This window comes from Populus euphratica, unplaced genomic scaffold (assembly GCF_000495115.2).
Source record: "Populus euphratica unplaced genomic scaffold, PopEup_1.0 scaffold116.1, whole genome shotgun sequence".
NCBI lineage: Eukaryota > Viridiplantae > Streptophyta > Magnoliopsida > Malpighiales > Salicaceae > Populus > Populus euphratica.
This window is the reverse complement of record NW_011499995.1, coordinates 257730-283077: the sequence shown is the minus strand read 5'-3', so window position 1 is coordinate 283077 and position 25348 is coordinate 257730. Positions and strand designations below refer to the sequence as shown.

Sequence of the window (25348 nt, the reverse complement as noted above, 5' to 3'; positions counted from 1 at the left end):
TATGGGCAATTGTCCTCTTTCTTCTTCAGCACAAGCTTGCATCTTGCAGCTCTTCCAAGCTTACTATTCCGAGAGCATCTGTGGCCAAGTTTACAGGTACTTCTCCGTGAGTCTCTCGCTTTTAGTCTCAAGAGTCCAGGTAGCTTTCTACTTTTAACCACAAGGAAAGCTCATTAAAGGTTGATCCATATCTGTCTTCATACTCTGAGTATTACAATGTCATTATCGAGTTCACCACCTTGACAAGAGTCAACTTGTTCTAGGAACCTGCGTAAGCCATCTACTTATTCCTAGTAGTCATGTCTTAATGCTCCACAAGTCACCCACTTATTGTCCAAGACAAATGTCTTCTAGCTTATTGATCTTTAGCATGGAGGCAATGTCTATGAAAGTCAATCCAGCTTTTGTCTCCATACTCATCATAGCCACTTCATTAGCTATCCATCTATCCACTCATATCTAGCCATCATATTGGCTCTGAGGCGTTCTGTAATTAGGGTTCCTATCATGACCCTCACACCTTCTCCTAAGATATCTCCGCTCGTTGTCATATGACAGTCTGAACCTTGGCTCATATTGTGGCCCTCACACCCTCTCTCTAAGGTGTCTTCGCCTTTCATAGGCAGTCGCATCCTCTTTCAGCTGGGACACTTCAAAGTGGCTATAAAAATTTTCTACCACCATGTGGACTATGGGAGAGATCACTGTCACTTATCATATAGAAAGAGAGAGTTGCGGTACACTCCTCGCAACCGTCCATTTTGATTTCTATGTTTGGAGCTTTTACGCCTTTTTGTTTGACAGCTCCACCCACACCAATTTTCTTTTGGTGTCTTCGCCTTTCATCATAGGTGGTCGCACACCCTGAATTAGGTTCTTTTGCAACAACTTATCTTTTCATCCTTGCATGCATTGGAAAGGTCCTTACCTGTTGCCTTTATCAAGAGCACAAGAGACTTCTTGTTGTACAACCTTCACACAGTCTTTGCTCTGAGTTTCATTTGGGAACTCTTTTTCTCCTTGCACTTATTGTCTTATTATAGCACCTCATTAGATCCTTCGGGTACTCCTGCATAATCTTCATGTGCCCTCATGCAATTGTTGTTCTCTAGATTTCTCCCTATTCCTTGCTTATGTTTGACAACAGCTCATCTTATCACAACACCTATCTAAGTCAAAATAGGGTGCCAATCTTTATCCCCTTGCTGTATTTCTCTTTCATTATCTAGGTCTTCATCAATTCTTCCCTCAAGAAATTACAGTCATCGAATCTAACTTCTTTAGGGAAATCACCACTCCATCAGATTCTTGATCATACGAAACCCAATTGTTCCTTTATGTCGTCATCCTGCTAGTCTTCAACGGTTTCATAACAAACTATCACATATATAAAAATAGTACCGTATGGATAATCTTTCCACTAAGCAAGTTCCTAAAAAAGATTGGAGGGGTTATAACGGTCCTATTTAAAACTCAATCTCCTAGCCAGAACTTCATATGCCATATCTATCCATCGTACTGTCTTTCTGTATATACAACCATTTGCTAACTTTGTCACGGCTTTCCTTTGCAAGTGATTTAGAATATTTTGGTTTCATACCTGATTTCTCAACATCTGGTGAGACTACTAGTGCTTAAATTTATCAAGATTGGTCTTTATTAATTTCACTCTCCACCTCAAATTGTCCACATGATCGGGTGTCTAGAGTGTCCCAATTTTACCTTTCCTAAAGGCAATTGAAATTTCCCCATATAATAGCTCAACACATGTAATTGGGCAAACATGTGTGATTTCTTCTTCTTCATCTCTATCGACCACATTATGCCTTCTGATAGGGCAATATTTCTTTAATAATTTCCCCCCACCATTTCTGGTCTAATCTCAATGATCAGATTATACCATTGCATCTAGAATGATCAAATTAACTGGAAACAAGTGTGAAATCGTCCAAATCGCACTTCAAAAGGCTAAGATTTGATCAAAACAATTCTGGCCTAATTAGTGGTCCAAATTCAATCTCAGATCCGGTTGCACGTAGACTCCGCTACACAGAATCCTATCTCTTGGCTCGCAGCTGATGACGTGTTAGATGGGTCCTATAGTGCTGACGTGTTTGCTGACTAGTTGTTGACATGACATGCCACCTGTGCATGTTGACGCAATGATGAAATTAATATGACATCATCATCATCCGGATCTGGCATATGGATAGGGTCGTCTGATATTTAGGTTGGGTCAGCCTATCCGGGTGAAGAAGACGCGTGGCGGACGTCTGCTTACGTGGCCAACCACCCCGCCGACGCGTGACGACGTGTGTGGCCATGTTCGACTTTTAATTTTGACGCAGTTTTCAATAGTGACTTTGTCTCTTCCTCCTCTACACATTGGTATGGTTAAAGCATAATATTGATAACTTTTATTTTTGAGCAAAATCTAACACTACTTTAAACCATGTGCTCTAATACCAATTGATGGGGAATCCGATCGGTGATGTACTGATGTTTGCTCATATGAGGCTAAACACACTAACATAATATTTAACATGGTTCGACATATCGTGATCGGTGATGTACTGATGTTTGCTCATATGAGGCTAAACACACTAACATAATATTTAACATGGTTTGACATATCGCCTACATCCACGGGAGAAGCCATTTCTTATATAAGAAGAGTACAAGATTTACTACAATAGAGGAGAAGGAATCATCCACTCTTTAACAACTCTCAACCTCACTCTATTTTTTTCTTCTTAGTGCTACAATGGCAGCTACTGCTGGTTGCCTTTGGTAGCCCACTCTCTCCTATATTTCTCATATATTTGGCTACACTATCTCTTTTATTTTGCTCTTAAACAATGCCTTTATTTATAGGCATTAATGGTAAGACAAGATCCATAAATCATGACATGATTTGTGGCACTGATGGTGGCAGCATATGAGTTGCACCATTTTGTCAATGGTTGGTGCAACTTGGTTACACCCTTACCATTATAGGCTTTTGACAATGACAACCCTACTCTTTAAGGTAAGCTACAAAGTTGTTGCCTATTAATGACAATATCCCAACAGAATTAGCATCTGCTAAAGAGCAATTTGAAAAATATTTTGCAGACAATATTGTACATAACAGAAGATTGGGACCTTAAAGTAATTTCCTCCCTTGCTTTGCTAGCATAGCTAAGTTGAAAGAATGAAAATCTCTAAATCCTAATCCTCTATTTGTTTTAGGCAAACATAAACGAGACCATTTCACAAGTGAACTCTCCTTTTTATTTTTTGTTCCTGTCAGAACCTGATAATAACCATTCTAAAAGACAAAAATGACCACTGACACATGTAGCTATGAAAAGCAACTCATTGTGCAACTGTTCTCATTAAAACTTCTTTTCCTGTCACTGCTGAAGCTTCTCTTTCCACCTCTTCAACTTCCTCTGTACTCGATCATTAAGCATCGAAAACACATGTTTCTTTGACTTTCAAATTTTAATCGATAGTACCAAGTATTATCATTACTCACAACTACCTTTACTTACATCCTCCCTTGGATTAAAATTCATTAAGATCGATGTACATTTCGGTTACATGAGAGAGCTGACTTGTCAAAATTAATCCTTCGGTCTAAAACCTCCTTGTAGCACTACAAAGTTTGACTGATTGTATCAATTTCTTGAATTGTGGCTCTTGCAAAAAGAAGACTATCATTCGCTAAAAAAAAGAGAAGAAATGTCGATACTTGTCTATATATGGCCACTTCATGCAATCTCCCTTCATGTTGTGCCTTTCTGAGTAATGCTGAAAAACCTTCTACACAAAAGAGGAAGAACATATGGAGAGAGTGGACCCCCTACCTCTGTCCCCTCGATGGTGAATTTTTTTTCTCCAAAAGGACTCATTAAGCATAATAATATAGGATACAATAGTTACATAATTCATAATCAAAGATACCAAATCATTATGAAAAGCCACCTTCAACATTGCAGCTTCTAAAAAGGACCACTCTACTATATCATATGCTTTTATCGTGTTTAGTTTAAAAGCTAAAAGACCATTTTATAGTGCTAAAAGCTTTAGTGAAGAGCTACTACAAGGACCTCCTCTTGTGAGAATTTCCTTGTAAGCAAATTATACATATCTCTTGTCACCTTTGTTTACATTGCATCTATCACTCTCTCTAGATTATCAGGCCTTGAAAATGTAAAAAGATTATTAAAATAGTTTTCCAATGCACCTGTCATCTCGTCCTCTTTCTCTACTCAGTCCCTTTATGAATTCTTAATGAGTCATATTATTCTATTCCACTCTGTCTATTTAAGGCTTTAGTAAGGGAAATATATGTTCTTGTACCCCTCTTTTAGCCAAGCTATCCATGATCTTTGGCACCAGATCATCTCCTCTTTTCACAATAAATCCTTTCAATTCCCTCTTAATGTTTTTCTATTAGAGTATATTACATTCTGGTTGTGATAGTTACTGCAAATCCTTCAGACACTTCTTTAAATAAAAAAATATATCTAGTAATGTTGTCAAAAGTACTTTTATTCTATTTTTTTAATTCTACATCGCAAGCTTGAAGCTAAAATCCGAGAAGTAGAAGCTGAATTATATGATTTACGAAAATTCTGCCACATACCTTCATTGTTATTTTCTCACAACCTTCTTCCCTATCCTACTTGGATTCAAAGAGAAAAGGTTTATCTTGTTTTTTCCTGAATCAATTCTCAAATAAAGTGGGACTTGTTCTTAAAATAAAATAAGTTTGTTTTCTTAAGTAGTGGTTAGCTCTTGATATGGTCTGAATAGCAACATCCCTAAACAATCTGATAGAACCCGGAGATGGTTAAGCTTTTAGGTTGAGCTTAAGCTGAGTTTTTAGATTGAAATAGTTTTTCACAATTCCAACCCTTTAAGAATTCAAAATAAAAATATGTGAATCAAATAGGTAGCTTCTTTACTATCTCAAAAATACCATCCATATTTTCTATAACTAGCATAGGAACAAAATTCTTGTAACTTAGCCAATTTATAGCTGAGATATAATTTATGTTTCCTGTGGAGTTATTTACATTCTTATAAAAAAAGATATGCTTTAGTTGTCACCATAACCGGTGGTTAACACCTAAGGTCAAAGCTAAATGTGGTGGAATCAGATGATTCTCATAACTATCATATTTTAGGTTGTTTACGATTGTCACAATCCTTGTAATGCTATCAACTTTAAAACATAGGAAGATTGTGAAGGGATTTAGAGGAATTTCTTCGAAGAGACCAGTTTTGTACATTGGTAATCACATGTTACTATAGATTTTTTTAAGTGATTTTTATACATCATGTGAAATCGAGGATGAAATTTATTTTATATTTAAAGTGTTTAAATTATTGGTGGGAGAAACTACTAATGGTGATGTAAAAACACTTATTATTTTATATAAAAAACATAATCTTACATATATTGAAAAAAAAAACTCTTAAACTCTCATCCTCTTCTTCTTTTTAGTGTTTTTTCTCTTTATTTTTCACATAAAATAACCATAAGCTAGTTGCCTATTTATACACAAAATGGCAACATGAAAAAATCACAGCTTTAAGTGTGAATGATGGTGGTTGGTGGTAGTGTGAAAGTGGTTGGTAACTGCTAGTTAATGATTAGTGGTTGTTATTTTTTACCTTCTAAAGTAAGTTTACTATAACAAATTCCATGCCTTAAACTCAATCGATGGATGTTATTCCAAGCATGAACTTTAATATGGTAAATGCCTCACCCTTTAATAGATTTGTAAAAATATATGTAACTTGATTATTTATTTTGTAAGATATCAATTCAACTTATTTGTTTTTCATATGCTCTTGGATAAAATAATGATGTATATTGATGTTGTTTCTTTCATGATATACTGGTTTTTTTGTCACTACAATCACCAATCATTTATCAATATAAATCTTCGTATGATTTTATTGAGCAATCCCAAATGTTTCAGCATATTCCTTAACCATATTAAATAGCATATAATTGAGTTGGCAGCAACATACTTGGCTTCACAACTTGATAACATCACTATCAATTGCTTCTTGAATGACCATATGAAAGATGTATCTCCCATAAAAAAAAGATGCACACAATTATGTTATGCTTTTCCTTTCATCCAATTCTTTACCCTACTCATTATCTAAGTAGCTAGTAAAGTTGAAGTTTTTACTTAAAGTATAGAACATACCTTCATTCATCATTCCTTTGATAAAGCAGAGAATTCTTTTAGCTACATTAAAATAAGACTAATCTAGTGTCTTTATATATCTGTTGATAAGTCTTACTCCATATAGTATATCTAATTTGGTACATGTCAAGTACTTCAAGCTTTCCACCAAGCTTTTAAAATAGATTGGTTTAACATTTCATACTTTACTATTCCTCGATTCCAATCCACACTCAACTCGAGTTAATATCGGATTATAGTTTTTCATCTTGAACTTTTTAAGAATATCTAGCATAACCACTTTGGGACATAAAAAATCTCTTTTTCTTTATGTATCATGACACGACTAAAAGGTTGATGTCTTCTCCCAAGTGCAGGAGTGTCGAAGTAATAAATAACCCGGCAAGACCGGGGTCGAACCACAGGGAGGTTATTTGTACAAATTATAAATAACAATAATAAAACAACAATAACAACAACAACAATAGTAATAATAATAATAATAATAGTAGTAGTAGTAGTAATAATAATAATAATAATAATAATAATAAAGAAAGAGAAGAAGAAGAAGATGATGATGATGAGAACTTCGAGATGAAATATTAATGTAAGGATTAAGCAATAATAATAACAAATGTCAAGGTTAGAGGTTCCACTAATGATATATCAAACAAGTATAGTATAAACTCTTATTATTGAATTGGAAACCACACACAAAGGAGGTTCCAATCAGATTATATATTGTTAACATGATTACATTAGTCATCTTATTCAATTAATGCTAATACTTGTAAATCTCGTCAAGCATTCATGATTATAACTTATGTTAACAACAAATCAAGTTCCTTTCATAGCTTAGGTGTCGGTTATACCATACATTATGGGCTATGAAAGTGCCAAGCATTTATTGTACCAAGTGTTATACAACATAAATCAAGATTAGTCATTTAACAAGCAAAGTATTAAAGAGTGAACAAGATAACAAATATAAAACATGTTAGTATCAAACATTAAAGTCCATATTAAGTTTACACTATACTTATTCTTACACCATTAGTGTAACCTTTTCACCTTGACATAATTAACTTAGCTTGACATAATGAAAGAAAGGAAAATAATTAGCTAGACATAATGAAAGAAAGCAAAATAGATAAACAAAATAAGAACATAAAAGTTAACTAAGTAAAGGAAAGGAAATGAAAGGCATAAACTTAATATTAATAAAAGCAAAGCATAAACATTACAAAAAATACAAAGAGAGAAAGGAAGAGCATGATCTTGATCTGGAAACCAAGATGCCTAAATGCATGGCAAATGCCTCCTTTTATAGGCCAAAATTGGGAACTATTGATTTGATGACTAATTGATAAGTGGGTGGCCAACTTTTGACTTGGTGACAATCCTTATCTTCTCTTGTCTGCCCAAAACGTCATTGATAACGTCAAAACTGGAGCCAGTTGCAAACATGAAAGTTGTAGGCAATTGTCTCAGCTTTCTTGTGTAAAAAATTCAGCTCATTTGGACTTCTAGAACTCCAGATATGGCCAAAATACCGAACAGTGCTCGGGCTGGAAGACAGATTCGGGCTTCTTTGTTGTTGCTACAATTTGGACTTGATAATGGCCTTTTTAGATCTTGGGCTCCATATGAAAGTTGTAGGCCTATGTCTTACCTTTCCATCCATATAAATTGGACCTAAATCTGAGATCTGTAGCTCCAGATATGACCCAATTACCGAACAATGTTCCGGTTTGGATTGCACCGACATCTCTTCTCTAAGTTTGACCATCTCTTTATCCTTGCAATTTAAGTTCTTCAAGTCATCAATCAATCCTTTCATTTATGTGATAGGCCTGCATTAAAAATAGACATTTACCACAAATTAAAGGTATCTTATATTATTAGATATATTATTATAAAACATGCTTTGGTTAAGGAGTTATTGATACTTCAAGTGCAAAATGATGATATAAAACCATGATAAAAATGCACTTTTAAGTACTAATCATATCACTTCTAGGTCAAGAAAGTGTGTCATCAGATTAATGTTTGTTGACACGACTAAAAGGTTGATGTCTTCTCCCAAGTGTAGGAGTGTCGACGACTAAAAGATTGATGTCTTCTCCCAAGTGCAGGAGTGTCGAAGTAATAAATAACCCGGCAAGACCGGGGTCGAACCACAGGGAGGTTAATTGTACAAATTATAAACAACAATTATAAACAACAATAATAGCAATAATAACAACAACAACAACAATAACAACAACAACTATAATAATAATAATAATAATAATAGTAGTAGTAGTAGTAGTAGTAGTAGTAGTAGTAGTAGTAGTAATAGTAGTAGTAATAATAATAATTAGTAGTAGTAGTAGTAGTAGTAGTAGTAGTAGTAGTAGTAGTAATAATAATAATAAAGAAAGAGAAGAAGAAGAAGATGATGAGAACTTGGAGATGGAAAATTAATGTAAGGATTAAACAATAATAATAAAAAATGTCAAGGTTAGAGGTTCCACTAATGGTATATCAAACAAGTATAGTATAAACTCTTATTATTGAATTGGAAACCACACAAAAAGGAGGTTCCAATTAGATTATAGATTGTTAACATGATTACATTAGTCATCTTATTCAATTAATGCTAATACTTGTAAATCTCGTCAAGCATTCATGATTATAACTTATGTTAACAACAAATCAAGTTCCTTTCATAGCTTAGGTGTCGGTTATACCATACATTATGGGCTATGAAAGTGCCAAGCATTTATTGTACCAAGTGTTATACAACATAAATCAAGATTAGTCATTTAACAAGCAAAGTATTAAAGAGTGAACAAGATAACAAATATAAAACATGTTAGTATCAAACATTAAAGTCCATATTAAGTTTACATTATACTTATTCTTACACCATTAGTGTAACCTTTTCACCTTGATATAACTAACTTAGCTAGACATAATGAAAGAAAGCAAAATAGATAAACAAAATAAGAACATAAAAGTTAACTAAGTAAAGGAAAGGAAATGAAAGGCATAAACTTAATATTAATAAAAGCAAAGCATAAACATTACAAAAAATACAAAGAGAGAAAGGAAGAGCATGATCTTGATCTGGAAACCAAGATGCCTAAATGCATGGCAAATGCCTCCTTTTATAGGCCAAAATTGGGAACTATTGATTTGATGACTAATTGATAAGTGGGTGGCCAACTTTTGACTTGGTAACAATCCTTATCTTCTCTTGTCTACCCAAAACGTCATTGATAACTTCAAAATTGGAGCCAGTTGCAAACATGATAGTTGTAGAAAATTATCTTAGCTTTCTTGTGTAAATTTTCTTGTGTAAAAAATTCAGCTCATTTGGACTTCTAGAACTCCAGATATGGCCAAAATACCGAACAGTGCTCGGGCTGGAAGACAGATTCGGGCTTCTTTGTTGTTGCTACAATTTGGACTTGATAATGGCCTTTTTAGATCTTGGGCTCCATATGAAAGTTGTAGGCCTATGTCTTACCTTTCCATCCATATAAATTGGACCTAAATCTGAGATATATAGCTCTAGATATGACCCAATTACCGAATAGTGTTCCGGTTTGGATTGCACTAACATCTCTTTTCTAAGTTTAGCCATCTCTTTATCCTTGCAATTTAAGTTCTTCAAGTCATCAATCAATCCTTTCATTTATGTGATAGGCCTGCATTAAAAATAGACATTTACCACAAATTATAGGTATCTTATATTATTAGATACATTATTATAAAACATATTTTAGTTAAGGAGTTATTGATACTTCAAGTGCAAAATGATGATATAAAACCATGATAAAAATGCACTTTTAAGTACTAATCACACCCCCCAACTAGCTTATTACTAGTCCCTAGTAATCAAAGCATTAAAATAGAAAACAAATTTGCAAATTTCATAAAGCAAGGTATTCATCATTTAACTTCCATTAATCCATCCAGATAAACAAACTCTCATTAAATTTATATATCTGCTCAATACCTCTTAACAAGATATTAATAAACCTTTCTTTTGTGCTCAATGTATCAACACATAATTATGGGGCTTTTCTTGGAAGAAAACAAAATTTTTGTTCTAATGTTTAAGGTTAACTTCCTTGGGTTGGGATTACTATTTTTGTCTTTTTTTTTTATCTTTTTTTTTTTTAACTCTATATACATATAATTTAAAAACATCATGCATCTTTAACCCATGTAATGAGCTTTCAGCTAATGACTCAAAGACCAGTTGGTCTTAGGGCATTAGGTGTTAAGACACCCCTACGAGCTTAGTAACTCGGGTCGCAGATACTGATATGTAGATAGTGCAATGTTTGATTCCCTTAAGCTTTTCTCCTCAACCCATGTAACAAGCGTTGGGCCAATAGCTCCCAAGTTAGTTGACTTTAGGGTATTAGGTGTTAAAACACCCCTTCGGGCTTAATTGCTTAGGTTAGGGAGGCTACGAAACCAAACTTATCTACATTTTTATTATCATCATTTTATTTTCTTTTTTTCATTTTTTTATTTTTGTTTTTTAATTATATACAATCCCTTTCCCTTAGTTGTTACCTTTAACAAAAGAACATAAATAATGTAATAATCCAATATGCAACCCACAATCATATGTTAAAGTGTGTGTGTGTAAATTAAGGTTTAAGAATACATGTTAAATAAGTATATGAGCAGAATTAAGTGGTAACAATACGAGAGTTTGTAAACCTGAATATTTCAGGAAGTATTATAATAGACCTTGTTAAGAATGATTACTAAGATGCGTCTCAAGAGTCACTTTAACAAAAGAGCTCCTTTACTCTGCCATCCTAGTAACAATAATTATGCACATACTTTATGAAATGAAAAACAATTTTTTTTTATCAACTACTACCCTCTCCCCCCAACCAAAACGAGACATTGTCCTTAATGTTTTAAGGTAGAAAAATAGAGTATAGAAGATATCACCTGAAATAACGAACACCGACAAACCTGAAACACACTAAAACAAAAATAAGAAATAACAAAACACAATAATAAAACCAAAAGACACAAAAATTCACAAATGAAGGCTCAAATCCAATCTAAGCTTTTTACGGCTTTCCTTAGATGACCAATTTATGCGACTCATGGAAGGATCAATCATAGGAGTGAAAGATTGTAGTTGGTCAATCAATTGTTCAGCAGTAGCAGCAGAGATTATGATTTGTCATGCAGAAGATGTTAGAAATTCCTGTTCCACAGCATGATCAAGAAAAGACAACAATTTATCATAATAACCATTAACATTTAACAAACCTATGGGTTTATGGTGAATGTGCAGTTGAGCCCAAGAGGAAATATGAAAGATCTCTTTCAATGTGCCTAGACCACCTGGTAAAGCAATGAAGGCATCAGCATGGTTAAACATTGCATTCATTCGAGCTGACATTGTGGAGACCTGAAGTTCCTCTCCAATTGTTTTTCCAATGATGTCCCCTTGTGCCAAAGCTTCAGGGACGACCCCCCAAACTTGACTACCTCCAAAAAATACTTGTGCTAAAGCTTCGGGGACGACCCCCAAAACTTGACTACCTCCTAAAAATGCAGCTATTGACACACCTCCCATTAACCCAAGACTGCCTCCCCCATACACTAAATGAATCTTTCTCTCAGCTAGCACCTGACCAAGATGATTTGCTGATTCTAAAAACTCCTTTTCTTTCCCAGGACTAGATTCACCGAAAACACAAATATTTCTTATTTGATGACCTGAGGAACTTGCCATTTCTACACACTTCTGTATTTGTTGAATGTATGGGTTAAGTAGAAATGAAAGGAAGGAAGAGAGGGTTTTATAGATGAAAAATGAGAAAGGCAATCATAACACCTATATGTAGGTCAGCTGGAGTCTCACTCTCTCTCTCTCTCTCTTTTCATTTATTTATTTATTTACTTTTAAAAAAAGCATGTGTATGTACATGTAGTTGTGATTGTGGCTCACATCTTCCCTTGGTTTTACGTCCAAGAACGGCTTAAACGCCCTCTATGGGTCGGGGATAGGCTTCCCATCCAGTTTTCTTAAAAACTAGCAAACCGGGTCTTTTTTAGTCAGATTCCCAAGACTATGTCGATCATGTTCTTTATGAAATAGTGACCATAAATCATGAATTACACGATGCGCATCTCCACTAGGATGCGTCTCAAGAGTCAATAGAAGATTATCTAAAGACTCCTTACTCAGGCCATCCTTAATGAATTGTATTTTATCTTCACGGTTTATAGATACCATTCCTAAAGAACGACATTGTGTATTACAAGTCCATCTAGCACATCGATGATAGACTTCTAGTCGTTTTGCACGACGTTTCTTTGCAAAAGTGTTATTACCTCTTCCAGGCATGTGTGAAATGAAGAAGTTAGAGGACTCACCTGATAATCAGACCTTTGCTTCAATCAACCAGCGAATATCTTCAGGAATTCCATGATTCATTAACAATCTCAATCTTGCACATCTAGCACGGTAAATTTTTGTAATCGCATTCTGAGGCAGAGCGGGAAAATACTTTTTCAATTTTTCAAGATTAGTGTCCATTTTCAAATGAGAATTGGAAGAGAGATTCAAAGAATTGCACAAATATATACACAGATATCAGTTATTGTGGGAAACTGAAAGAACCGACTTAAGTCACGGAGTACCATTGTCCGCCATTTGACCGGGGTGAGAGAAACTTGCAAAAATCACTCAAAAAGAAACAAAAATAAAATAAAATAAAATCAATCTTTATATACAGGATCACCCAATTCAATAGAGTTATGTTCAACTGAAAAATTGTCAAAGTAAACTTGCAGACGATGTCCATTTACCTTGAAAACATTGCCATTCTTTGGATTCTCGATGTCATAGGCCCCATATAGATACACATGTTTCACAATAAAAGGACCGCTCCATCTTGATCTTAATTTTCCAGGAAATAAATGCAGTCGAGAATTATAAAGCAAGACTTTTTGACCAACATTGAAGGTTTTTCTCTGTATTTTCTTGTCATGAAACTCTTTAATTCTTGCTTTATGAATTCTTGAATTTTCATATGCATCATTTCTTATTTCCTCAAGCTCATTTATTTGTAATTTTCGCAGTTGACTAGCATAATCCAGATTTGAATTGAAAGCTTTAATAGCCCAATAAGCTTTATGTTCAAGTTCCACAGGCAAGTGACAAGGTTTTCCATAGACTAGTCTATAAGGTGACATACCTAATGATGTTTTATAAGCAGTTCGATAAGCCCAAAGTGCATCATTAAGTCTTAAAGACTAGTCTTTCCTATTAGGGTTCACTGTTTTCTCCAAAATATGTTTGATCTCCCTATTAGCAAGCTCTACTTGTCCACTTGTTTGAGGGTGATAAGGGGTGGCAACTTTGTGTGTGATTTCATATTTCTTCATTAAAGACTCAAATGGCTTGTTGCAGAAATGTGTTCCACCATCACTTATTATGGCTCGAGGGACTCCAAATCGACTCAAAATATTTTCTTTCAAAAACTTTATCACTGTTTTGTGATCATTGTTGTGACTTGGAATTGCCTCTATCCATTTTGAAACATAATCTACTGCGACTAATATGTATAAGAAACCAAATGATGGAGGGAATGGACCCATGAAATCTATACCCCAGCAGTCAAAGATCTCAATGACAATAATAGGATTTAAAGGCATCATGTGACGTTTTGAAATAGATCCCAACTTTTGACAATTTTCACAAGACTTGCAGAATGCATGTGAGTCTTTGAACATGGTGGGCCAATAAAATCCACTTTGTAAGATTTTTGCGGTTGTCTTTCTTGATGAGAAATGGCCCCCACATGCCTCAGAATGACAAAATTTAATGACATTACTTACCTCATCGTCAGGAATGCATCTTCGAAATATTTGATTAGGACAATATTTGAATAAATAAGGATCATCCCAATAAAAGTTCTTCACTTCGTTCAAGAACTTTCTTTTATCTTGGGTACTCCAATGAGCTGGCAATTGTCCTGAAACAAGAAAATTGACAATATTAGCAAACCAAGGCATTGTAGAGATAGAAAGTAAAGATTCATCAGGAAAGTAGTCATCGATTGGTGTGATGTCAGTTTTCGAATCTGTTGTCAATCTTGACAAGTGATCTGCGACAACATTTTCGCTGCCTTTCTTATCTTTGATTGTGATATCAAATTCTTGAAGTAATAAAATCCATCGCACCAATCTAGCCTTAGAATCTTTCAATGCTGCATGATCACTAAAAACAACAACAGGTGAGCCAACAAGATAAGATCTGAATTTTTCACATGCAAATACTACTGCAAGTAATTCTTTTTCAGTGGTGGTATAATTCGTTTGAGCACTATTTAAAGTTTTACTTGCATAGCAAATTACATAAGGTTTCTTATCTTTTCTTTGTCCCAAAACAGCACCTACGGCATAATTACTAACATCACACATTATTTCAAAAGGTAATGACCAATCAGGAGGTTGAATGATAGGAGCGCAAGTAAGCAAGTTTTTAAGTTTAACAAAGGCTTCTTCACAATGTTCAGTCCATTCAAAAATAGTATCCTTTGTTAAAAGGTTACTTAAAGGCTTAGATATTACTCTAAAATCTTTGATGAACCTTCTATAAAAACCAGCATGTCCTAGGAATGATCTAACATCTTTAAGAGATTTTGGTGTTGGCAAGTTTGCAATTAACTCGATTTTAGATTTGTCAACCTCAATTCCTTTTGATGAAACAATGTGACCAAGTACAATGCCGTTTGTTACCATAAAATGACATTTTTCCCAATTCAGCACAAGATTCTTCTCTTCACACCTGGTCAAAACCTTTTCTAAGTTAGTCAAACAATCATCAAATGAATCGCCAAAAACAGAAAAATCATCCATAAAAATCTCAAGAAAATGTTCAACCATATCACTAAATATACTAAGCATGCATATTTGAAATGTGGCTGGTGCATTACATAATCCAAAAGGCATCCTTCGATATGCAAAAGTACCAAATGGACATGTGAAAGTAGTCTTTTCTTGATCTTCCAATGCAATTTCAATTTGGTTGTAACCTGAATAGCCATCTAGAAAACAATAAAATTCATGACCTGCAACTCTTTCTAGGATTTGATCCATGAAAGGTAAAGGAAAATGATCTTTTCTAGTCATTGAATTAAGTTTCCTATAGTCAATGCACATGCGCCAACCAGTAACAGTTCTAGTGGGAATTAACTCATTGTTCTCATTTGTTATCACAGTGACTCTAGACTTCTTGGGTACAACTTGGGTAGGACTTACCCATTTGCTGTCAGAAATAGGATAAATGATTTCATTATCTAGAAGCTTAATGACTTCATTTTTCACTACTTCTTTCATATTAGGATTTAGCCTTCGTTGCATTTCTCTAGAGGGTTTAGCATTTTCCTTTAAATAAATTCTATGTGTACAAATTAAAGGACTAGTTCCTTTTATATCAGCTATGGTCCATCCTAATGCATTTTTGTGCATTTTCAGAGTTTGTAATAACTTATCTTCTTGATGTACATTAACTTTGGAGAGATTATTACCAGAAAAGTTTCATTTTCTCCCAAAAATGAGTATTTGAGATTGGATGGAGAGATTATTACCGGAAAAGTTTCATTTTCTCCCAAAAATGAGTATTTGAGATTGGATGGCAATGGCTTCAAATCAGATTTTGGTGGTTGAACACTTGAAGGTATGGACTTAATTGATCGTGGTGGCAATTCCTCAATTTGTGGCCTCCAATTACTTGTCTTTGATTCTTCCTGAAAATAAATCATTTGCAAATCATCAGATTCATCAATCTCAATTTCACTGGAAGTGGTTGGAAATTGATCATGAATTAATTTTTCAGTAAAGTCCACTTCCTGTAAATCATTATCATCTCTAGGTTGCTTGCAAATGCTGAAAATATTCATCTCCAATGTCATGTTTCCAAATGATAGCTTCATCAATCCATTCCTACAATTAATCAATGTATTAGAAGTTGCAAGAAATGGACGTCCTAAAATAACAGGAAATGAATTACATACTTCAACAGGTTGTGTGTCCAAGACAATAAAATCCACAGGATAAATGAATTTATCGACTTGTACTAACACGTCTTCAATTATTCCTCTAGGCACTTTTACAGATCTATCAGCAAGTAAAAGAGTTATAGAAGTTGGTTTTAACTCACCTAGATTGAGACTCTGAAAAACTGAATATGGAAGTAAATTCACACTAGCACCAAGATCAAGTAAGGCTCTTTCAATTTTATGCTCTCCAATAAAGCAAGAAATTGTAGGACAACCAGGGTCTTTATATTTCAAAGCATTATTATTCTGAAGAATAGCACTTACTTGTTCGGCTAGAAAGACTTTCTTTTTCACATTCAGTTTCCTCTTCACAGTGCATAGATCTTTCAAAAATTTAGCATAGGAAGGAACCTGTTTAATAGCATCCAGCAAAGGTATATTGATCCTTACCTGTTTGAAAATTTCAAAAATTTCAGAGTTGTGATTGACTTTTCTTTGTTTGGTCATGGCTTGAGGAAATGGAAGTGCTGGCGGTGAATTAGTCGTTTCTTTGCAATTTTCAAATTCAACCCCTTCCTTACCCTCAGAGATTGACTCATCATCTTTCTCATAAGGTTCAAGAGAGGGTTTTTCAATAACCTTACCACTGCGCAGAGTAGTGACTTATTTGACTTGATCCATGTGTTGGCTTCCGGAACTACTTGCATTTGCATTGTATTGTCCTTTGGGATTTTGTTGTGGTTGAGATGGAAACTTACCTTTCTCTTGGAAACTGAGAGCAGATGTTAATTTTGCAAGAGTATCTTTAAAATCTGTCATGTTTTGAGCAAGTTGAGTATTGATTGTCTCTTGCTTTTCAATGAATGCATGCAATGTTTCCTCAAGATTTCTTCTAGAAGGTGGAGCATAAGGAGGTGCATATCCATGAGAATTTTGGAAATTGTGGTGTGCTTGAAACGGTGGTTGTGAAGTTTGTGCATTGTTGTTCTCACTCTTCCAACTGAAATTTGGATGATTTCTCCAACCAGGGTTGTATGTTTGGGAGTATGGGTTGTGGTTGGCCCTTTGGAAACTGTTTAAAGCATGGGCTTGTTCATGGAGACATTCCTTAAAAGAAGGCAAGGTTGGACAGTTACTGGTTGAGTGTTCATTTGTTTCACAGATTTGACACACAATGTTTTCAATAGATTTTAATTGACCACTCTTTTTCAATTCTAGTGCCTCGACTTTTCTAGCTAAAGATGCAAACTCTGCTTGAAGGTCATGATCTTCCCTAAGGTTGTACATACCTCCATTAGATGTATGAGGTTGAGTTTTACTCGGTGCCTTACAAGTCCCCGTGGTGTCCCAATTTTGAGCATTTTAAGCTAACAAGTCTAAGTACTCCATTGCTTCATCAGGGTCTTTATCTTCAAAAGTTCCATTGCACATCAATTCAACCATTTGCCTATCTTTAGGTGTTAACCCATCATAGAAATGTGAAACCAATCTCCATGTTTCAAAACCATGATGAGGGCAAGTACTAAGCAAGTCTCGATACCTATCCCAACATTGGTAAAATGTTTCTCCTGGTTTTTGAGTGAAAGTGGTGATTTGTCTCTTGAAAGAGTTTGTTCTATGAGATGGGAAAAACTTCTTTAAAAATTGTTGTTGCATTTCATCCCAAGCACGAATGGATCCTGGTCTTAAATTTTATAGCCATGTTTTAGCTTTATCTTTTAATGAAAAAGGAAAAAGCTTTAATCTGATGGTGTTCATGCTACAATTTAAATTATTATATGCGTTGCAGACCTCCTCAAATTCCCTTAAATGCAAGTATGGATTTTCTAAATCTAAGCCATGAAAAAAAGGTAAAAGTTGAATAATACCTGGTTTAAAATTAAAATGAGATGCATCGGGAGGAAAAACTATGCATGATGGTGCACTTGTTCTTGTGGGATTCATGTGGTCTCTAAGTGTTCTAGCACAGTTATTCTCATTATTTTCATTATGAAGTGATTGATTATCTTCTTCGGCCATATTTTCTGAAAATGATGAGGATACCCTACAAAGTCTACCACTTGATGTACGTGACCACACTCTCATGCACGTGTAGGAATAAAATAAAAAAGAAGAAGAAAGAAAAAGAAGGAGGAAGAAAAAAAATAAAAAGAAACAAAAGAAAAGAAACAAAGTTATATACAAGAAAAGTGAAAAGAGAAAATAAAATAAATACTATAATTTATACAAGAACTTACCTCCCCGGCAACGGCGCCAAAAACTTGACACGACTAAAAGGTTGATGTCTTCTCCCAAGTGTAGGAGTGTCGGAGTAATAAATAACCCGGCAAGACCGGGGTCGAACCACAGGGAGGTTAATTGTACAAATTATAAACAACAATTATAAAACAACAATAACAACAACAACAATAGTAATAGTAATAATAATAATATTAATAGTAGTAGTAGTAGTAGTAGTAGTAGTAGTAGTAGTAGTAGTAGTAGTAGTAGTAGTAGTAGTAGTAGTAGTAGTAGTAGTAGTAGTAGTAGTAGTAGTAGTAGTAGTAGTAGTAGTAGTAGTAGTAGTAGTAGTAGTAGTAGTAGTAGTAGTTGTAGTAGTAATAATAATAAAGAAAGAGAAGAAGAAGAAGATGATGAGAACTTGGAGATGGAAAATTAATGTAAGAATTAAACAATAATAATAACAAATGTCAAGGTTAGAGGTTCCACTAATGGTATATCAAACAAGTGTAGTATAAACTCTTATTATTGAATTGGAAATCACATACAAAGGAGGTTCCAATCAGATTATAGATTGTTAACATGATTACATTAGTCATCTTATTCAATTAATGCTAATACTTGTAAATCTCGTCAAGCATTCATGATTATAACTTATGTTAACAACAAATCAAGTTCCTTTCATAGCTTAGGTGTCGGTTATACCATACATTATGGGCTATGAAAGTGCCAAGCATTTATTGTACCAAGTGTTATACAACATAAATCAAGATTAGTCATTTAACAAGCAAAGTATTAAAGAGTGAACAAGATAACAAATATAAAACATGTTAGTATCAAACATTAAAGTCCATATTAAGTTTACATTAAAGGCCAAAATACCGAACAGTGCTCGGGCTGGAAGACAGATTCGGGCTTCTTTTTTGTTGCTACAATTTGGACTTGATAATGGCCTTTTTAGATCTTGGGCTCCATATGAAAGTTGTAGGCCTATGTCTTCCCTTTCCATCCATATAAATTGGACCTAAATCTGAGATATATAGCTCTAGATATGACCCAATTATCGAATAGTGTTCCGGTTTGGATTGCACCGACATCTCTTTTCTAAGTTTGGGAACTTGATTTGTTGTTAACATAAGTTATAATCATGAATGCTTGACGAGATTTACAAGTATTAGCATTAATTGAATAAGATGACTAATGTAATCATGTTAACAATCTATAATCTGATTGGAACCTCCTTTGTATGTGATTTCCAATTCAATAATAAGAGTTTATACTACACTTGTTTGATATACCATTAGTGGAACCTCTAACCTTGACATTTGTTATTATTATTGTTTAATTTGATTAGTACTTAAATACTTCAAGTGCAAAATGATGATATAAAACCATGATAAAAATGCACTTTTAAGTACTAATCACTTGTCATCTCAAACTCTTATACCATATGTTTTTTAAAATCCTTGAGCATGGTAGGATTATTGCTAGTGAAAATCAAATCATTAACATATTAGTATACAAATAGTGTGCTTCAATTAACTTCTGTCTTCATATACATTGCATGTTCATATGTATACTTTTTAAATTTATTTTTTTAGAAATACCTGTCAATTTTGTAATTCCAAGAATGCATAGCTTGCTTTATATATAGGGCTTTCTTTAACTTGTATACTTTATCTTCATTACTAGCTTTAACGTATCCAAGTAGTTGTTCAATATAAATCTTTTTTTCTAAGAAGCCATTTAGAAATGTTTGCTTCACATCAAGTTGATAGATCTTCCATCTATATTGTGCAGCTAGGAGTTTATTAGTCTAGTTGTATGTAGCCAAACTATATGAGTAAATACTTCTTCATAATCAATACCTTCTCGTTGTTTGTAGTCTTTTTCCACCAATCTTGTATTGTATCTTTGTACTTTACCTTTTGCATTCTTTTTTTTATCTTATAAACCCATTTGACACTAATTTTTTCTTGCCTTCTGGTAGATTAGTTAGCTTTTAGGTGTTATTCTTTTCAATAAAATGCATTTTTCCATCCGTTGCTTCTATCCATTTCTTTTTTGTTAGTTTCATTGAAGCTATGTGAGTCACTGTTTATGAAGAAATAAAACAGATTCGTATCTTTAATGAATTTGGTGGCATTATACAAATCTTTCAGGTTTCTCATCCTTCATGGTTCTTCTAATAAGGATGTTGATGGTGGTGGTGGTCATGATCCTAATAGTAATGTGTTTCTTTTATTGAATACTGGAAATATATGTACCAAAGTTTATGGCTCATCTGCTGCTATTATCAAACTTTTTGTAAGTATTGTTAATACTTTTTTTTTTTTTATCTTTAATGATCATATCAGTACCAATCCATTTGATTTATTCTTGATCCTCATTTCATTGTCAAGTTATATCTTCTTTAAAGATAACAACTCTACTCATAATGATCTTTTTTGTGATGAGATTATACAACTTGTATCCTATCTTTCTATCAACATATCCGATAAATATGCATTTCTTATTTTTATCATCACGTTTGGTTATTCTTGCCTCTGGATTTTTACATAAGCCACATAAAAAAAGACTCAAAGATAAGTACCACTTGGTTTGTGACCACTCTAATGTTTTTCTAGAGTGGCAACTTATAGACTTTTGGTTGGTCATTAACAATAAATACATTACACATGATATAACTTCAGCTCAATATTGTTTAGGCAATTTCTTTACTTTGAGTAGGCATCTTGCCATATCAAGAATAGTTTAATTACTTATATCAATAACACCATTCAACTATGGTGTATAGGTTAGTATTGTCTAATATCGTGTTGTTTATATAAAACTTTAGAGTCATTTGATGTATATTCTCCACCTTGATTAGATCAACAATTACTTTATACTCTTTAAAAGAATTTAACACTTTTGACATCCCTTTTGGAAAGTATACCTATATCAAACTATTATAGTCATTAATAAAAGTGAGGAAGTATTTATTATGTTTAGTTAACATTGGCTTTATGGTACCATACATATTAATGTGCATTAAGTCCAGTGGTTTCTTTACTTTTTAATTGATCTCTTTGGCAAAACTAGGTCAGTGATGCTTGTTAAGGACACAAGTCTCACATGCTTCCTTTAGATGATCAATATGAGACATACCTTTGACCATTTTCTTGCTTGTTAGCATCTTCAAACTTGTAAAATTTAGATATTCAAGTCTTAGATGTCAGGACCACAATAATTATTGGTGACGACTCTTAAACACTTTGTTGTATCATATTGAATGTTTAAAGGAAACATCCTATTTTTGGATTTCTTCACATAACAATTAATCTCTCATTTTTATTATTGATTGTAAGATGATAGTCATTCATGTAGAGAGTATGACTTTTCTCTAGAAGTTGGCCTAAACTCAACATTTTGTGCTTCATGGCTAAAATATAATAAACATCTCCAATGTAGTTATGACCTCCATTCTTACTTGATTGTGATATTGCCTTTACCTTCATATAGTATCATATTAAATGTTAAAAAAAATGTTCTATTTTTGGACATCTTCACATAGCAATTAATCTCTCATTTTTATTCTTGACTGTAAGATGATAATCATTCATGTAGAGAGTATAACTTTTCTTTAGAAGTTGGCCTACACTCAACATTTTATGCTTTATAGCTAAATTATAGTAAACATCTGCGATAATAGTTATAACCTTCATTCTTACTTAATTGGGATATTGCCTTTACCTTCAACTGAAACTTTTGAAGTATCTCTAAAAGTATTTTATCCTTACATAGTCTCATCTAGATTAACAAATAGCTCTTGTTGTCTATACATGTGATACTGGCTCTAAAATCTAGATACCAAACATTCTACTAATTCTCACCCAATCCTTATTAGACATATAATATATTCAAACCTCTTATAGTGTTTTTTTTTTCTCTGCATAATTAGCTTGTTCATATACTTTCGGTGGAATGTTTTTAGCATTCAGTGCTCTAGTGCCCAAACTAATTGCATCTATAATACTAACTATTCTTTTTGTTATGTTTATTGTAAGTACCTCTTATTCTTTTAGGAACATATACTTATTGAACTCGTTCTTCTTTGATGGTGTTTCTACCACCTCTGCCTCTGAATTCTGTATTATAAGACCCTTTTTCTTGAGATCATTAAAGTCTTTATCATCCTTGTTAGCCTCTTCCTCTGGTGGTATATATACTTGTTGAATTCCTTTCTTTGTTGTATTTCTCTTCAGGGAGGGATACTTTTGATTTCAGGGCATGCTTTATAGATTTATCTCTATTTCTTTTTATATTCTTGTGCTCATGAGTTTGCAAAAAACCTATAAACTAATTCACTATTAACCTGTTCAATTCTTTGGACTCTTTAATAACCACAACAATAATCAAATCTTGAATCTAGGGATCCCAAGATTTTCTTAATAATTCGAGCATATACAAGGGCTTCTCTATTTCTTCTCATCTAATTTATTATCATTATAATTTTTGTATGATAATCAAAAATAAATTTGGAAAATAGTAAGGAATGATTTAAATTCACCTCTTAAAGTTTAGATTCAAATTTTTATGGTCCAAATAGTAAGGAATTGATCTGACTTGATTAGAAATGGGTCAAAACTAGGTGGAAGTGGTCATAAAAATGATTTTGGAATCAGGATGGTTCGTTAGTCGTGGTGCGCGTAAGCTGGCCCGGACACCCACGTTAATCTAAAAAAAAAAAAATGGCTTGGAAGCCTGGATTAGACGGCGTGACTTGACTTAATTATGGTTTAACGCATGAACTCCACTCACTTGCTTCTTTGAAACTTGTGGACTACATATGGTGAATGTGGCAGAATCTTTAGGTTACATGTGTGGTTCACTGCGGGCTCTAATAGGGCTGGTATTTGTAATGTTAGGTTCAAAATGAAGAACACTACATCGGGGAATGATTAAATTGTGTTTTAAATAACTTTAAAAATTTAAATATATCTTAAAAACACCTATGTTTTTTTAACAAATGAGGCTCTAATACCAGTTATTAATAAGAAAAACTATTGATAGTAACCTAGAAACACTCAGATGTACATATCTATCTCTTGGATTTAGTTGTCCGGAATTTATTGACAACCTTGACTGCTATTTCTGAAGCTATCTTAATAAGAATTTTTAAAAAAAAAAAAAAAAAAGGTTATCTTGATGGGAATGGTTCTTGGCTTCTTTTGAAATAAATACACAGAAGAGGTAAGAGAGCACATGGCCATTCTTGATGGTGTTTAGTGGCAGTGTGAAGATGGCTGGTGGCTGCTAGTGAGTAGCTGGCGGCTGCCATTCTTGATCTTCTAGAGTGAGTTCACTCCAGCATAAATAGCTTTGCTGAACTCAACTCTCCATGCATACCACTTTCAGGGTGAACAATACAAGTTAATCTGGCCAGAACAATCTGAGTTTGTTAGATTGGCAGCAAGTTTTGGAGCAAAAACTGTGCTATTTGGTGCTGTTGGAGAGGATGATTTTGGTGAAGTTCGTTCGGTGTTCGAACATTTGAAATTTGATTCTTCTGCATTATACACACTGCAGTTCGGTTTGCTAATCAATCCAGATTATCAAATAAGAACGGAAAATGGCATAGTACGTGGAGCCTCACGATATGATCCAACTGTTGCTGCATCCTCCAATTTTTATATAAATAATCATATATAATTCATCATGTTTGGATGCTTTGGGCGAGTGAAATTAGTAGTGTTAGATTCATTTATTCACACTGACACAACATCGATGATGGATACACTGATTGCTGAATAAGTCTATACGGTATTCATTAAAATCATGTTATATAGCATTCTAGTACATAAAAAAGCAAATTTCCTGCCCAGCTAAGTCCAATGGTAATAAATTTGCATACCCAACCAAGTGCTCATACAGCTGAAGAGCACTTGGTGGTATGTCTTATTCTAACTGTATGCCTTAAGAAAGAAGAATTGAAGAACTAGTTGGGGCTCAGGCTGCCCTCAGCAATCAACTTCCACGTTTCCAAATTTCCTTTGTCTTCACGGTCTGTTATCCACAAAGCCAGGCGACTTACCTGGAAGTTCATGCCATTGATGCTCTCATCAAGAAGGTAAGCTTTTTCTTGAGCCTTCTTCTTCTCTTCTTTTGTTAGAGTCCCATAAAGAAGGCTAAGATGGGGCATGTACTCTACAAGGATTATCATAAGAAGAAAAACATGATCATCTATACAAGCTTTCCTTTTTCTTACGTCATGACTGTAAGTTGTCCCATTGAAAGTGAAGAATACTTACGATTAGACCTCTTGTATCCAAACTGCCTACAGCAGTGTGCACTGGCATCCATGACCTGGAAGGTTTAAAGAAATTATGAGCAAACAGGGATGTGAACCTTGATGCATCTAAAACACGGTCAGATCGAGAGGACAGTATCAAGAAAAAGAGCATTAACATTGCCATCAAACTCTAAAGAATGTTTAAAGACGCACCTCAGGCGTTGACTGAAAGAGCAAATAAAGGCACTGAGAAGGAAAAGCCCCGGCAACTACACTATCAGCCTTAGCCTGATAAGGCTTGAGCCCTTCACAAGCCGACCTGAACTTCTCCAAAGCTTCCTGCTCCGTTAAGCTCATAGCACCGACAACAGTTATATGTGGCTGGAATATCTCAGGCCCACCGAACTCTGATCTAAGAGCCCCCATCAACTTCTTCAGCCTTTCTCTCACATCTTCAGGTGGAATCGCCCACACTGAATAATCATTCTTTTGGGTCAGAACACCTGCTCCATCGGTCATCTCCATGATGATGTGAGGTGCAGGAGTCCTATCTTACAGCCTTAACAGAGAGATTTATGATACAAGAAGAGGACCCTAAATAAATGGATGAAGGTAGCAGG

The 25348-nt window shown here is 34.2% G+C and overlaps 1 protein-coding gene across 1 annotated transcript; it reads right to left on the bottom strand.

Moving 5' to 3' along the window:
* Window positions 1-24198: 24198 nt before the first annotated feature.
* LOC105140590 (cyclic phosphodiesterase-like) lies at window positions 24199-25348 on the bottom strand. Its single transcript, XM_011047471.1, has 3 exons — window positions 24942-25348; window positions 24748-24802; window positions 24199-24643 (listed from the first exon to the last, which is right to left on the bottom strand). Exons 1-3 carry the CDS (start codon window positions 25251-25253, stop codon window positions 24435-24437), a joined length of 576 nt encoding a protein of 191 aa, XP_011045773.1. The 5' UTR covers window positions 25254-25348; the 3' UTR covers window positions 24199-24434.